Below are 16,639 nucleotides of genomic sequence, written 5' to 3' on the forward strand. Positions count from 1 at the left end.
CCCCCCAGGACAACAAGCCGTCAGTGATCTCTCTTCAGAAGCTGATTGTCAGGGAAGTGGCCCATGAAGAGAAAGCCATGTTTCTTATCTGCGCCTCCTCCAGTGAGCCCGAGATGTACGAGATCCACACCACCTCCAAGGAGGAGCGGAACAGTTGGATGACACACATACGGCAAGCTGTTGAGAGGTAGCTTCATTTACACAGAGAGGAAATACGCAGCTGTTAATTACTATTAATGACATTTTGTGGAAGGTTTTCTGAAATGTGAAAAAGATTGAGATATAACACAAAATGTATAGACCCCTTAGTCAGTCTGCTTCATGTCTCCATCTCATCTGTAATCGCTTCTGTTCTGTCTCATCTCAGCTGTCCTCATACAGAAGAGAGGCTGTTCAGCGAGGAGGAAGAGGCACGAGCTTTCAGGTTCAAAGAATTTCAAGGTAACTTCTAATCAAGTAAATAATGACACACACACAAAGAAGTCAGATCTAGTGAGCCACAAGGGGGCGCTCAAGTAACATATTACCAAAAAAATTGTTAGACTTCTCCTTAGAAAGAGGCTCAAAAAGCGAGCATGTGACAAAACCTGCATCCTGCATCAACATTGTTTAAGGTCTTCTCTTATTCATTCTCACGTTTCTGTTTACAGAACGGCTGAGCCAGAAGGATGCAGTGATCGTCCAGGCTCTTACTGAGAAGCTGCAGATGTTTGCAGACATGGCAGAGTCTGTGGCAGGTATCGAGGACACAGCTTCACGTACCAGACTTCTGCTTCGCGGAGATGCCTCAGACCTCCAGCAGGGGGAGGCCCTGCTCAAGGGAGCTATCACTGAGGGTAGGATAATGCTGCATGATGCCTGTACCTGCTTTGAGATACAGAGGCATGGCATTGTTTGAATTTTACACACAGATTTTGTCATCTGTACGTTCGTGAACTTTCTGCTGCTGTTCATCTAAACATATAGCTCAGTCTAGCTTTTCAACCTTCACTTGCTGTCTCTCACCTCAGTGGAGAACCTCCAGAACCTGCTGCAGTCCGGGGTGAGAGAGGAGGCTCCATCCTCACGGCTGGAGGAAGGGAGTGGCTCTGGGGTTCTGCCTAGGCGAGCAGACACCTTTGGGGGCTACGACAGCAGCCCAACCATCCTCAATAAGAGTGAGTCCAGCACAGTCCATGCCCAGAAGAAGTCTACCATCTAATGGATTTTCAGTCATATTCCAGTGGCCTTTACGCCATGAATAAATTATGAATTATGAATGAAAATAAATAAAAGATTGTTTATTTCTTGAATTGGTTTTATTGTCTATGGTTTTTATAACTAATTAACAAGCATTTTGAAGACATCTATGGGCCCAGTTTTACATGTGTGTGTATATGTGTTGTTTCTGTGCAGTGTGAGTGTCAATGTTTCTATGTATGTATTTAATTATTTGTGTGTGTTTGTCACTTTGTCGATGTTGATGTGCCAGATGGCAGTGTGAAGAAGAACTTTTCTGGCGAGTCTAGAAACAGAGACAGAAGCCAGAGAGCCAGCTCTGACCCACAGCTCAAAGACCTCTGTGGCAGCCACACCCTGGAGCAGACGGTAGGGGCTTAAAACACACACACACACACACACACACACAGAGTATATCTTGGGATGAGTCAGAGTGTTATTTCCTGTAAATAATAATGACCAGCCCAAGTCATCTGGAAAGTCTCCATGTCTTGATGTTTACTGTAACCCTGATCTAGCAAGTCATTTCATTTGTTTAGAAATGGATAACATTTCAATAAAACAGCGTACTGGTTTACCTTCCAGTAAGTCCTGGTCTTTGAGAACGATTAAGCAGGCAAATTAAAACGACCCGTTCTGAGGATACTTGATGTATAGTGCTGTAAAAAGGCTCATACAGACTTTTTGTGGACACAATTTGTGGACCTACAAAATGATTAACTAACTTAAATTATGTTTTTGATTTGCTTTAAGGAAAGGACTCCTCATTAAATTACTATATCAGTATATGTTATGCTCCTCAGTTCTCATATCAATTTCATATCATTTTTAGTGTGTGACAGTTGTATTTACCTGTTTGTGTTTACTGTTGTAACAATGTTTATGCTGCCCTCTTGCCCAAGTCACTCTCGAAATGTATATTTTTATCCCAATGAGTCTTTAAATAAAACATATGTGTGTATACCAAGATCATAGACACAGTTCTTTAAACATTATTTACCATACAGAATAATATTACTAGTATTTAACAAGATATTTGCGTTTTGTCTGTTCATTCTGAACTGAACCACTTTTTCTATGCAGAGCTTGAAGTCACATATTACCTCAACATATATCTAATGTTCCAAATCATTTCCCATCATCTATATTTTATTGTATTGTATATACCATACAACAGTACTGAACAGTACTCACCGCGTGTTTGTGATGTTATTTCATGACTCGCTGTGTGTGTCTGTTGTTGCTCAGGTTGATGAGAGCTGCTGCTCTCCTGCCAGATGGAACAGCATCTGGTCCAACTCCTTCCCCGAGGCTGAGGTAAACTCTGTCACCCAGTGCTACACAACACTGCTAGAGTTGATATTCATAGCCATGCCTGCTGAACTGAAAAGATGTACCCATGAGCTGTTTGCTCATCCAATGACATTTTGTAGTGTTTTGGGTTGTGTTTATGGTAACCTTTCCTGTGTCTCCGTTCTAGTTCTTTGACAGAGTGCTGATGCTCTCCCAAAGGCTCTATAGTCTGCAGGTAATCACTGAAGCCAATTTAAAACGTGGTATCATGGTATTGATTTATTTGATGTTTGACTCACTTTAACTTTAATAGCACACTTGTTGAAAAGTTCAAATATTTTCCATAATGAGCTTATGTTATGTTTCTCCTGTCCCTGTTACCGTCTTCAGGCCATCATAACACAGCGGGACAGTCACATTGAGTTGCAGCGGGCCTCCCTACCTGGCCGTCACAGAGGAAATGTGCTCCTTGAGCAGGAGAAACAGCGGACTCTGGCTCTGCAGAGAGAAGAGCTGGCCAGCTTCCACAAGCTACAGTCTCAGCACCGGCAGGAGCAGCAGCGCTGGGAGCGGGAGAGAGAGCGGCACCGCCAACAAGTCGAGGCCACTGAGGCCAGGCTCCGACAAAGAGAGGAAGAGTGCAAACAGCTGGAGGTACAGATTTTAATGACAAAAAATATGTCCCAAAGGCCAGATTTCATGAACATGCAGCTCTGCTTTATATTTTAATTAATGGTTCCATTGTTTTAATGTGTGATTTTTATAATGAAAAGAAAAGAAACATGTCGTAAAATGTAGTTTTTACGACATGTAAACAAATTGTGATGGAAACCTTCTGTACTTCCTTTCAAGTTCTGTCATGCACACCAGTAATTTAAAAAACACATATCAATATTCCACACAACACTGTTCATTCTTCTGATGCAGGAGCATCTGGCAGAAGAGAGGAAGGAGCTGGAGAGTCAGAGGGAGAAGTACCAGCATGACCTGGAGAGGCTGAGAGAGTCTACCAGAGCTGTCGAGAGAGAAAAGGAACGTCTGGAACACCAGAAGAAGAACAAGAGGAAAACTATTGAGGTGGGGATGATGGTCATAAGTAGATATATGACAGTAGAACAAACTATTCATTCACAGTACACCTTATGTTTGGAGTACAAGACGAGCATGCAAAACATTTATTTGTTTGTTTTAGGCTGTAAGCAGATGGTGAAATGTACATCATGTGGTCCCTCGCAGCCACAGACAGAAACTATAAATGAAGCTAAAGCTCACAAATGTGTAAAACTGTATTCAGTTTGCGACACAATCTCATTTATTTCACATAAATAAACTTTTAAAACTATAACTTTATAGTATTTTTCTGGGTTGAACCCGTTTTATTATTGATGATTGTAAAAATATTTACAATTATTTTAATTGTAATAATCTTTAATTATTATTATTTATAAATTACTTTTTAAAAAAATGCGTTTTTCAAGTGCAAAACTGTAAATTAAAGGTCATTAAAGTCCATGTTACGGCACCTTTCTTAATTTGCATTCAAAAACAGAAGTAAAATGAGGACATGGGCGAGGTGCGGTGCGGTAATATCAAGAAAATTGCTCTTGGTGATGATTACTCATCAGATAAGACATAAGAAGGGGCTTTCCTGCCACCTTTCTCTACCTCAGATCTTTTTTTCCCTTTCTCATACCCTGGACATGAGTCACATACCCACCCTTATAAAGTGCTGAAGAGCCAAATATATGTTAATACATCAGGATAGTTTGCATTTACAACTTCGCCATTCTTCTTCTTCTAAAAGACAGAAAATGTCTCAGTCATCTCGCAATCAGTCTCAAACTGTTTTGTAATTGTTCATCAGTATAATTTTCTTACCGTCTGCATACATTACCAGTTAATGAGATACAGTAGACATATGAATGTGCCAAAGGAGCTTGGTTTCAGCTCCCACAGCCTGTTTCATAGATGGGCATGGTGATAAACACACAACTGAATACATCTCTAACCACTCAATTCAAGAATCCACCTACGCAGGGAAGAGTCTTTCTCTTCACCTCCTTTTTTCCTCTCTCCTCCCTGTGTTTCCTTACTTGTATCCCTCTTTCTATTCTTACAGGACAATACAGGCCATTGTTTGTGCGTTTCATGGGAGAGGAGCTTAGAGAAAGATCCACTGACTGTAATTTCATGCCTGGTGCTAACGGATCTGTCAAGGATCTACAGTGAAGTTACTTAATATCAGCCTTTAGTGTTTTCAAACATCTGTATCACCATCACAGTTTAGTTGATTGGCACTCTCTGGGTAGAGTTCAGGGTAACTGTAGCATGGGAACGTTTATCTCAATAATATCCTTATTTAACCCTGAAGATACAGACTAACAGAACTTTTTTGGGTAAAAACCTAAAAGCAATTTCGTTTTTTTGGTTCATCTAGCAAAGACCTGACAAAGTAAAATACTTCATCAGATCTATGAAAAATAACATCAAATCTTATAAAGAAATGCAAAATATGGCAATACAACAAACATATTTCACTAATTTAATTATTAAGAGGTACAAATCACATAAGGAAGAGCACAACAGCTTGTTTAAAGTCAAAACAACCAAAAAGACTCTGTTTATGCCAACAGTTAATAGTAAAGTATTTGTTAGGATTGTATCAGGTTGTCATAAATATTGTTATTGCAAAACCATATTATCATAAGGCTCATCATCATTACATCTAAAATGCACCTGAGTCTGACATTATTCACTCTGGCAACATGTAAGCATTAGTCAAAGCGTTTTCCAAGACCTTACACTAATCTGCCGTCTACCAGTGCTGGAGTGACACACACGCCCCGACACAGATGTGTCTTTCTGATTTAGGCTTTTAGTTTGTCTCCAGTGATGTTGTGAGTCCGTCTCTGCTGTCTGACATTCCTACCTGGTTGACAGTTATCTCTGATTGGTCAGTGCTCCTTCATCCTGCATGCCAAGCTCAGTGACACAAAGCAATCCATTCAAGCCACGACTTGTCCCCTGGAAAAAGCTACAGTGTTTTTTTTAAATTCATATTTATCTACTGCAGCTTCACTCATAACATTCTTAGACGTCTGGCTACTTATCTACCATCCCCAAGATTTCATTGCAACAAGACCTTTCAATGACATGCCTTCAGTTAACTGGAATCTTAACTCAAGGCATACACAAACACAACCAGCTGACATGAGTTATTGCATTTATCATCTCATTACTGGCTTTAGAAAGGAGGCCTTTGACACTAGAAACACAGTGACTTTTGGTCTTGTGAAGCAAAGGAGCCTCTGGCTGAATTGACCTAATCTGCTGTGATGGGTAATGCAGAGACCCTTGTAATTACAGAGGCCGTGATGGTGAATAAGACTGCTGCGTGGTTTGTTTGTTTATTATATAGACTGCAAGATAAGACCTGAAGCAGGACACATGTAGACCCTATCAGCACCCCATTAAATCGTGCCCATAATATTTGTTTTAGAGCCAGCTAAGTAGTGTGTTTGTATTTTGTACACATACAGATGTATTGTAGTTGCTGTTCTATACTGCTGGCTCTGCTGTGGGACTTTCTTGGCTGTGGTTGTGGGAGATTTGGAAGTGGTTTGTTCCCCCTCTGTGTCAAACACATCAAACAGTCTTTTCATCAGCCGTGACCTCAGGATCTGTTCCAGGCTCCAAGCCAGTCTGATATCAACAGACATTTAATCAGCACCACCCAACATTAAGACTCATCAGCAAACCCATAGAGCTATAATTAGACCTCATAAAAAATAGACATGCCTCCCTGTGTGTGTGTGTGTGTGTGTGTGTGTGTGTGTGTGTGTGTTTCAGAACATATGTGAGTGTTTGCGGCAAGAACAGGACTAGTTGCGGCATGTCCTGACTTCAGAGGAGTTTTTCTTTCATGTGTTATCTCATCTCATCTGATCACAGTTGGCCCCTGTGATAAGGAATGCACGGGGCTCAGCCTTTTTTTTATTTTTTTTTATTGGTCTGATTGCTCAATATGCCTGTGAATGTCAGGTCATAAGGCATGCAATGATAATAATCAAGTTTAGAGTTGGAGTTTTTGGGGATTTCATTGACCGTAAATGGTCAACAGGAGAAATGACCAACGCAAAACAGCAACAGTCAATAGAAAATTGTAAGGGTATAAAGAAGGTCAAAGGTTCAGTCCTGGCCCAGTGGGAAAGTCTTGAGGTGAAAAAGCGTCAATGAATAACCATCGCTCTTCTTGTAATAATGTTTTTGAGATACCTTTAGGTGACACACACAGTTTAACACCTGCTCTCACCGCAAAAAAACTGTAAAACTGGATTGCTACCTATCATGAGTAACTACATGTACGTGTCAGAGGCCATTCGAAAAACATGTGAAGGTTGACAAAACGTATGGGAAACATTAAAAGGTCAGGGTTAAAAAAAGTGACCTGTAGCTGTGTCTTCGACTCTGAGTTATCACTTCCACTCTTTGGCCTCCAGTGTCCAGGCTGATTTACGATGCTGTTGTCCGAGTGCGTTCCTGCAGCGGAAAGGAGGAGTAACTCTTTACCCATTAACACCCTCATCACGCGCACACACACACACACACACACACACACACACACACACACACCCACACACCTACTTCTATAATCAGCCGGTAGCAGTTGATTTGCGAAGCTAAGATTGAACACAGAACCCGAGGGCAGATATTTTTTCTACGCCATCTGTTACTGTAGCTATCCCACCTGTTTGCCACTCACTGTGTGCAGTGCTGCTATTCTGTAGCTTCTTTTAACAAAAATATTGTCCAATTACTCATGGATGCATGAAGACTATAGGGCACTTTTCTGTGCATCCTGTTTGTTTTCAACCATCGAGTCTTGAGATTTGGGTAAAGTGATGCTGCAACTAACAATTATTTTTCTAATCGATTAATCAGTAGGTTATGAATCTGTTTTTCCACTGTGACAATGACCCTAAGGTGATGTGATCAAATATGTTTAGTTTATCTGAACAACCATCAAAAACCCCAAACCTCAAACATATTCAATCTGCGATAATGTAAGACAAGGAAAATATTGTGATCTAATGGTTTTTTTCTTTATTTTCTTAAAAACTAACGTATAATTATAAGAGTAGCTCATTAATTGTCAATCTTTCTAACTCTAAAGTCTATACGGATATATGATTTTAAAGACTAATTGATTATTAAAATGGTTGCTGAATAATTTTCTGTCAATCGATCAGTTGTTTCAGCTCTAATGCGATGTCTAAGCCCAGGAGACCTGACTCTGAGTTGCTGTATAAGTAGCTGAGTCATCATCAAACTTCATAAAAATTCACTCTGTGATTAATTGGACACAGTTTGATTCTGGATTAGACCGGTTTAAATTTACAGGCTTTGTTAATCTTAGTAATCCACCACAGATCAAGGCTGTTCATGGCCTATACGATCTTTAAGTCACAAGTTAGTGTTCCACACATAATCTAGTGCAGGTAAGATTTAACAACCAGTATCTCCTTCCCACTGGTGTCCATTGTGTATGAGGTTATGTGCATGTAAGTGGAGATACGTATAATATGGGAGTATCCAGGCAGTTTTCAGGATGAGAGGAACCTGGCTGTATAATTAGCTAGTCCAAGCCTGTCATTAACAGAAGCCTCTGGAAGAAAGCCAGTGCTAATTGTTTATGTGCTGTCAGTCAGGGCTGTTTGTGCTCTGTAGCTTCTGCACGCTTTACTGCCCTGGAAACCTGCTGTTTGTACCGCTCAAAGCCGATCACCTTGTTCTGGGAACAATGGAACATCTGTGTGCCAAAATGAGTGAGCGCTGTAGGAGGAAAACTGAGGGAGGGAAAGAAAAAAGAGATTTAGGGAAGGAGGTATACAGACTTACCCAATGCAGGGCCCCTCTCTGCCTTGGGTCGTGCCGTCATGCTCTGCTGTTACAGCTGAAGGAAGCTACAGTCTCCAGACACACACGCACACACACCACACACACAAACACACAGTCACAGTCAGATGAGTCTGCCCTTCATGGTTTGTAAAACACAGTCATCGTGCGTTTCTCATCGCCACAGGAAGTATTCCGCATCATCATCAATCATGTAGCATGTGGACCGCATACAAAACACAAGAGTTAGAGACTGATGCCTGACTTTAAAGACCCCACAGTTAAAACTCATGTTACGCTGACTGTGATATACTGCATTATGGTGATATCGGCCTTTTTTGAAGGATAGGTCAGTTGTGTCATTTGTTTTGTTTACGTATTTATTTACCCGATCAATACTAATTGATTAAATGTTGTCTTGTGAGTCTCTGCCATCCTTTCTCATTAATAACCATGCGTTATTAATGAGAAACCTTTTACTTTAGTTACTTGTAATGCAAAAGCTTTATCTGGTTCCTCATAATTAAACATGCTCATGTATTTTTAGTGGACATTTTTTTACAGTCACTGGGATTCAGTGTCAAAGAAATATCTTTATGAAACTGGTGTAATAAAACACGTATATAACTTGTGTATATCAACACAAAGTACACACTACTTGAAGTTCTTTCTGGATTAGCACCGACTTGCAGTAAGAGTAAAGTTCAGATCACGAACAAAGAAAACTTTCACTTCTTTTCTTCTCCATCTTCTAATCACTCTTCTAATCACAACAGCTAAAACTGTTTATTACCAGGCCCGATAGAAATAAACTGGAGTGCTTGTATTTTTTTTTATTATTATTCATAAAAGTTGTCATTTAAGTAAACCAAAACAACAATTTAAATTTATTTTATTTAACCTTTATTCTGGCCAAAACAGGCAGCATAAAACAGACACACAGACAATATTACAACACCTAATTAGCAATCTAGAAAAATAATAAGTGCAGTACAATGAGCAGCATTGACAAAAAGCTGCCATAGTATGCACAGTGTGTTTAAAATAATGAGATTCCGTCACTCATTCGGGCCTTATAGTTGTGCAGATGGGGAAAGAATAATGGAGACTTTTCCCAGGGAAAAGTTTCTTACAGATGTGATGTTTTTTTTTCTTTTCTGTTTGATTGAGTTTAACAATCCATCTTGTGTCGAGAAGGATTTTCAGTCCATTAGGATTAGTCTCTTGGCTGTAATAATCCAAAACATCAATTACTCTTGTGTTACTTTATGTGCATGCAAAGCTGATCCTGAAAAGCCAAAAGATTTTTTTTCGACTGCTTGTATTTTGTGTTTTGGCTGTTGGTTTAATGTGTGATAATATCCATCTCTAACACACTGGATCACATTGTTTTAGGAGGGCTTAAACTTGTCTTGTATGTCTTACCATAGCACAGTGAAAAGATGCTTTTTATAGTTCTCATAATGCAACGTGTGGGATTACTAACGCACACAAACACTACACCACTCCATTGTTGCAGAAATCCTCCTGGTCAATCTCACTGAATGCAGATTGGATTATAATGTTGACTCGAACTGTAGATCATCTTTCCTTCAGTGTAGTAATTAGGTGGACAATGCAGTCAGTGTCTTTTATCCCCTGATGTCATGAGAGCCATTTCCTTGTTTCCCTGCTTGTCTGACAGCCCAGCCTGTTTTGTTAGACACGCCTTTCTGTGCACAGGGACTATTAAAGGTTTTATGTTTCTCATTTTGTGTGTGTGTGTGTGCGCACATTGTCCTTGAGCCTCTTGGAACACATCAAAAGCCTGTTACCAAACTTACCAAACTGTGTGCTCAGCAGAAAGACTCGCATGTGTTTCTGATTCCCTCTTCAGCCCATAAATACCCTGCTCCTCAACAGATTGTGTGTCTGTAATGGCACAGAGGCACACAGATGATTTATAGCTTGTATCCGTGCGTGCGTGTGTGTTTTCTGTACTCTTAAGAAGATGTTTTATGTTGTGTTTTGTTTTGTTTTTTCTTCAAGAAGATGCTAAAAAGGCCTCTTGCATAACTCACTGTAAAGGCTGCTTACACAACACAACATGCACACATGACAACTCTAAATTTCAAACTGAATCCGACCACAGATGTGGATAATTACAGTGCAGAATTGGGAAGTCCTTCTTTGTGATTGTGAATGCTGATTCTCAAGTCTCTTTGTGATGATGTTTGCAGAAACCGAAGAAGGCTTCAGTCAGCTATCAGCAAATAACGTGCAGTCTTCTCTTCCAGGTGGCTCCTATGACTGGCAGTCTGAACGGTGAGCTGCTAATGCCCCCCGGCCTCGCCACCTCCACCACTATCTCCGAACTGCCCCTGCCTCAGAAGCCCCTGGGGCGCGGCAGCCTGTCCGTTGCACCGGCGGACTATGCAGAGCGCCCTGAAGTCATGTTGCGGCGGGAGACGAGCTCCTCCACCCTGCCGCTTAAGACGGAGGTGCCCCTGCATCTCTTCAGCACCACCAACCAGCTGCACAAACCGGTGGGGGTGCAGCAGCAGATCCCCACCAAGCTGGCCGCCTTCAGCAGCAACAAAGGGAAAGGAGGCAAGATTGGCAAAGCGTCACATCGCACTGACAGCACTGGTAAGAGGTTAGACAGGAAAATCAAACTGCGTTCATGAGTGTTGTATCAAGATTTTCTCCTCTTTCTCTTGCAGGGGGTTAGGGTAGGATAATGGTGCCACATTTTCTGTCATCGATACACATGCCATCTGTGTCTGACACGAGCTTGACCTGATAAGCATGATTTAATTGACTCATTAGGATCGCATTAGATGTCTAAATTGTGTGAGCCCTCTGATATATCAAATAGTGGCCTGAGAGAAGCTTGGCTGCTCTAGATTACTGAATGGAATCTAATTTTAAAATCAAATCACCCCCTTTCTCTGATTGTTTCTTGTTTTCTTTGCATCCCTCCCCCCTCTTAGCATCAGTGGATATGAAGCAGATGCTGCCGCTGAAGCTGTCCGCTCGAGACGACAACACCCTCAAGGCCAAGCGCTCCATCAGCCCCCACCAGCAGCTCGCATCAGCCACTGCTCAGCCTCACTCCCTGCATCACCACGCAGGTGCCTTTTTGTACACACACACACACACATACACACATCCTCCTTTGCTCCGTCAGGACAAACCCAAACACAATCCCCTCTCGTCTGTCTTTGCCTGCCGCATTAATTAAACTTTGCTCTCACAGACACACACACATTCTCCACCTGGGCAAACCGGACCCCGCCCGATAACGTTCCTCTCTAAAGCTTACCTTCATGCCCAGCCGCGCCCTGTGTAAACACCTATCAGTTTCACATGCTTCGCTGTGATTAATGGCAGGCTGTGCTGCTGACACAGAAGTTTTAACACCTTAATCCCGTGCCCAAATACCAATTACCTCTGCTAAAAGAAAAGGTTGGCAGGATTTCACGTGATAGATTGCAGTTAGGCTGAATAAGCCCAGCTGTATTAAACATATTCTAATGACTAAGCTGCCGGGAGTTTTTATGCTATTTTTGGAGTAATCCCTTGGTTTCTATAAAGCCTTTCTTGTGTGTCTCTGACAGATCAACTTAGTCCTCCAGACAGCAGTGGATCAGACAGCCAGTCCACCTCCTCCATCAACACCTCCCACCCTCCAAATGTTCAGAAACCCCCCATGCCCCCTGCACAGTCCCATCCTCAGCCCCCCGTGCAGCCTCCCACCATCCCTCCCCACTCGCAGAGCACCAGCTCCCTCCAGTTCCCTCCTCATCTGCAGCCGCAGGGCCCCAGTCCAAACGCTCAGGCCCACGTCCAGGTAAATGTTCAGGGCCTCACCCACAGCCACAGCATGCCACCACCCTACAAAGTCAACACAGAGGATCTCAATAAGGAGGACGTCATCTTCTTCTAAGCTCCAGTCGGCGGCCAACGGATCAACCGCTGATCACAAACAAAAGAAGAAAAGAACCATGTGATCAATCATGTGCGCCCCGCTCCAGTGAGGCACTGAGATGCGATAATGTGGTGTTGATGGTATGTTTAGTGCAGGAAGGTGTCAAACAAAGAAAGTTGCAGCATTCCTCAGCAGAGAGCAGAGCATTTGTCAGCACTACAGCGGCCCTGTGCAGAAAGAAAAATGTTATTGAAGGAAGGTGACATTTTAGTTTTAACCCCCATCTTTGTTTTTATGCTGCCACAGTTTCTTTTTTATTTTATTTCTAGTTTAATTTCTTAACTCAAGAGGACAAGTATAAAGAGGAAACCTTCGCCAAAACAAAGGCTTCTTGTAACATGTATAAAAAGGTTTTTATGAAGTTATACCAATCCAAAGACATGAGCCGCAAGAGCTGATGGGGATTCGACTGAAAGAATCAATGTGAAAGAACAGTCAGGAGGCATCCAGGCTGATTAGTGAAGCATGAAAAGTTAAAGATGCAGCGATGGCGCCCATGGCCTTAACTGTCTCCTTCTGCTGGACCTGGAACCACAAGAAATGATTCAGCTCTTAATACATGTGTATTTTGCACAGTGTAAATATTCCATTAATGAACTTCTATGGACTAAATGTGTATTGTTTTGTTGTACAGTTGTCAAAATTGCGACGGTTCATTGCATTTTGTTCTTGCAAAAAGGTTGAACACGTGGAATACATTTCTAGAGTTGCCACTAGAACACATTTGGTCAGCAGATTAGAAACATTTTTTTTTCCCAGGTGGTTTTGTAATAATTCATTTCAGTTAAGGAAGAGTTCAGCTTGAGGCTAATTCTACTGTTATTCCAACTCGTGAAAATGAGACAAACTCGGATGCATTCATTGTGTCTGTTGCAGTTTAATGTTATGTCAGGTAATGTCAGGTACTTAGATTAAGAAATGTTTCAAGAAATGCCTCACTGAGTTTGTCTCACTCTGTCAGTTTAAGAGGCACATCTGTACGATCCGTGACATTTCATGCTCAATGTTGTTTTAAGTGTAAAATTCATTTTCAATGGTTCATCAAAGCAAAGAAAAAAATTTGGGACGATAGACTTACGAGAGAAATTAAGTAATAATCACGTGGAAATTTGTTGATGTGCACTGAAAATATTAAAATCCATCATCATACTTATAATAGGTATAAGCAGATATGACGTTGCACTAGTTGATCCAGTAAAATAATAACAGTCGAACAACGTAGCAAGGCCTAAATGTGCATACTGGAGCATGGGGTCACTCCTGCGGTACATATTATTCTTATTTTTATTTAATACTCGTTCCTCCTTAACCTTTCTCTGACTCTTCTGCAGACTCACAGGACAAACGCAGTCTCCAGAAGTTTTATGGTTTCCCAGTTCAATCCACTTCAGCCCTAATTTCAAGTCAGGAAATGAAAAGTTCCTGTGATTGACGAGTCATGTTTTTGAAAGCTTGTATCTCTGGGCTTCAATTTGCTGACTTGACAGTTTGTAAATTTTTCAGGATGAGTTCATTTTAGCTAAGCCAATATATCTTTGAGATAAATGCGAGGCTGTCAGTTTTAATTGAGACCCTGACAGTGTATTTTATTGATAGCTGATGACATTTCATTAACCGGGTCTTTAATCTCTGTGCCTGACAGAAAAGCAGTACTGTGATGCGCACAGTGGTCCTGCAGCAAAAAAAAAAAAAAACGTCGACAGCTGTTGTGTAACAGACCAGTCTTTATCTTTCTTCACTGAAGAAATACGGAGCTGTCCATTTTCTTTCTCTGTATATACGTGAGAACCCTTTAAGTCTTAAAGTAGTTGACACATTCACGTGTTTTGTATCTCTGGAGGGAAGAACGTCAGAGGAGCTCTTTGTCTTTCTCCAAATAAGCTTGTCTCTGAAGCTATCGATCACTAGCTGGCGGGCTTTCTGATTGTTTATGTATAATATGTATATTGTTGTACATACTGTATGTGATATCTTCTGCACTGGCTGCCCTTGAATGCATTCCTGTATTAGGAACAGAGATATTTGACATGAATCGCGATGCGTTCAGCCAAAAGACTGTGCATATGTGTATATACACTTACAATACACACGTGGGTATGTATGTACAATACGGTACGCCTTGCTTGGACAGACTTGTTCAATCAAACCACAATCAGTCGTTGCTGTTGTTCTAAATGACATGAAAATGAGGGTGTGTATATTTAATCCCCTGCTGTGTGATGATGTCGTAGCATTGAAGTCGAGGTGCACTGTCTGCCGTCTTTTCTCCTGCGAATCACGGGCATCGTTTCACCAAGATTATGTAGCAGTCACGAAAACAAAATCATCTGCCTGTTTCAGTCGGTTAAACCAAAGACACATTCGGCTGACTGGGTTCCTGTCTGTTCTCTCGTATGAAGGATAAATGACACTGTGCCGGTCGTGTGGTCATCCACAAAGTGTTATTACTTGTAAAAACGTCGTCCAGGGAGTGTCCATAAGAAGTGTGTTTACAGCACATTGTAGTCCAGCTCATATCCTGTTTCTTTTTTCGGTGGATTTGCTGTTTGTTTTTTCGCATCCAAACGACAGAAATCTCTTTATACACAGAGAATCATCTTGAAACCAGAGCGTACACAAACGGTAAATCAAGTGGGGGGCAATAAGTTTCCCAGTATTCTGGTTTATAGAGGCACAACCCAAATATAACATCTGATTATCAAGATATGAAGAAAGGATATTATATATGTATGTCATCTCTTAAACACAATAACAAAAGAATATTAATGTGCATGTGGACTTGCTTGGTGTGTTTAAGTGGATTGAACTTTGTAAAAACTTTCTAGACAGAACAACTCAAGGGCCACTTGCAAGCTTTGTTTTCCACTTTCCAGTTTAATATCTGTACAATTAAGCCCAGTGCTTAACTTGAAGGTCATCACAGACGAGACGTCCTTAAAAGTGCTATCAGTGAAATTCATGGCAGCTACTGATCTCGCATGTCAGGACAACTCCATCTCCTGATGAAGACCATGCGATGCGGTTGAAAGCTTTGGGAAAAGTGGAGCTTGAGTTGGGATAGTTCGAAACTAATTTTTTTTTTCCATTTTCCAATTTGATGCCGTTTGAAGAAACACAACTCAACAAGTCTTAAATGTTCTTTTGCTGTACTGAAATGCTTAACCTTTTTTGTCTGTTGTAAAACTTGGAAGCCAGTCAGTCACATCACTGTGTGTGTGTGTGTGTGAGTGTGTATGCGCATGTGTGTGTGTGGGTGTGTGTGTGCTCGGCATAAACATTGACTTGCTTACTGTCATGTTTTTTTTATACACACACTCATACACACATATTGGACCTGTAATGTGTAAATATTCATGAACATATTATATTTCCTCGGCCAATTTTACACTAGTCACTTTGGATAGTAGCATACTTGAAGGGGAAAAAAAATGAATGTCTATATTGCTTATTATTATTGTCTGTGAACTTTTAATTACCAAGAGCTGTCTAATGACGTTTGTAGCACACAGCAAAACTGATTTTTGTACCGTTTATTTTATTCACTGCAAGACGTTAGAACGACCTGTGGACACAAACTGCTGCCTTAGAGAGAGTTTAGTAATAAAAAATAAGTCTTAAAATGATTTATTCTGTGTGTATTTATTGTCTAAATCACAGTAATGCAGCATTAATTGTTTGGTTTGTTGCATATTTGGATCATTGGTGTTTAGGCAAAAGTCAAGCGTGCAATGGATGTTTTCCCGTTGGAGTAAATTTGTATTTATAAGGATTTTTTTTTCTCTCCTCAACAACTACCACATGCGTGTGTAACATATAATTCTGCCTCATTATTTAGATTTCTATTCACTGCTTGTCAAAATAATCCTGACCACCCAATTAGCTAGCACCCTCGCCATTCCTCCTTGTCTAGGAGGTGCAGTAACAGCGTTATTGACCCTGTGTTTAGACGACCTAATAACAGTCTATTCCCAGACAAAGCTCTATTTTCAGGTGCTGCGGTTGTGGCTGTTCAATCCCTCTGTAGACCTTGCTAAGAGCAGGGCTGTCAGCTCCTACGTTATTGTCATTCTGCCTGGGAAGACGCTACAGTAGTGGCCAGTTTTTATTGTCTGCTGTCATTAGTGGCTTTCCTCTGTCTCCTCTCAACAATTATTTTTCCAGGCTGCTTCCCCTGTGGAGGGAAGCTGCATTTTAACTCCGTCTTTGTTTCTGTCTCGATCCTTCCACTGCTCTGCCCATTTCATGTCTCCCCGTCTCTTCCCT

At 41.2% G+C, this 16,639-nt stretch overlaps 1 protein-coding gene across 1 annotated transcript in view; it reads left to right on the forward strand.

The window, feature by feature from the left end:
• Window positions 1-15,999, forward strand: part of arhgef18b (rho/rac guanine nucleotide exchange factor (GEF) 18b) — a 39,518-nt gene extending 23,519 nt beyond the window's left edge. Inside the window, exons 20-31 of the mRNA XM_010732422.3 lie at window positions 9-187; window positions 368-441; window positions 651-836; window positions 1,011-1,157; window positions 1,472-1,587; window positions 2,467-2,535; window positions 2,699-2,746; window positions 2,902-3,165; window positions 3,439-3,588; window positions 10,683-11,034; window positions 11,379-11,519; window positions 12,006-15,999. Coding sequence (XP_010730724.2) covers window positions 9-187; window positions 368-441; window positions 651-836; window positions 1,011-1,157; window positions 1,472-1,587; window positions 2,467-2,535; window positions 2,699-2,746; window positions 2,902-3,165; window positions 3,439-3,588; window positions 10,683-11,034; window positions 11,379-11,519; window positions 12,006-12,334 — 2,055 coding nt within the window. The 3' untranslated portion in view covers window positions 12,335-15,999. The remainder of the gene's footprint in view (window positions 1-8; window positions 188-367; window positions 442-650; window positions 837-1,010; window positions 1,158-1,471; window positions 1,588-2,466; window positions 2,536-2,698; window positions 2,747-2,901; window positions 3,166-3,438; window positions 3,589-10,682; window positions 11,035-11,378; window positions 11,520-12,005) is intronic.
• The last annotated feature ends 640 nt before the right edge of the window (window positions 16,000-16,639 follow it).

The sequence above is a fragment of the Larimichthys crocea genome, chromosome XVII, assembly GCF_000972845.2.
Source record: "Larimichthys crocea isolate SSNF chromosome XVII, L_crocea_2.0, whole genome shotgun sequence".
In the NCBI taxonomy this organism is placed as follows: Eukaryota; Metazoa; Chordata; class Actinopteri; family Sciaenidae; genus Larimichthys; species Larimichthys crocea.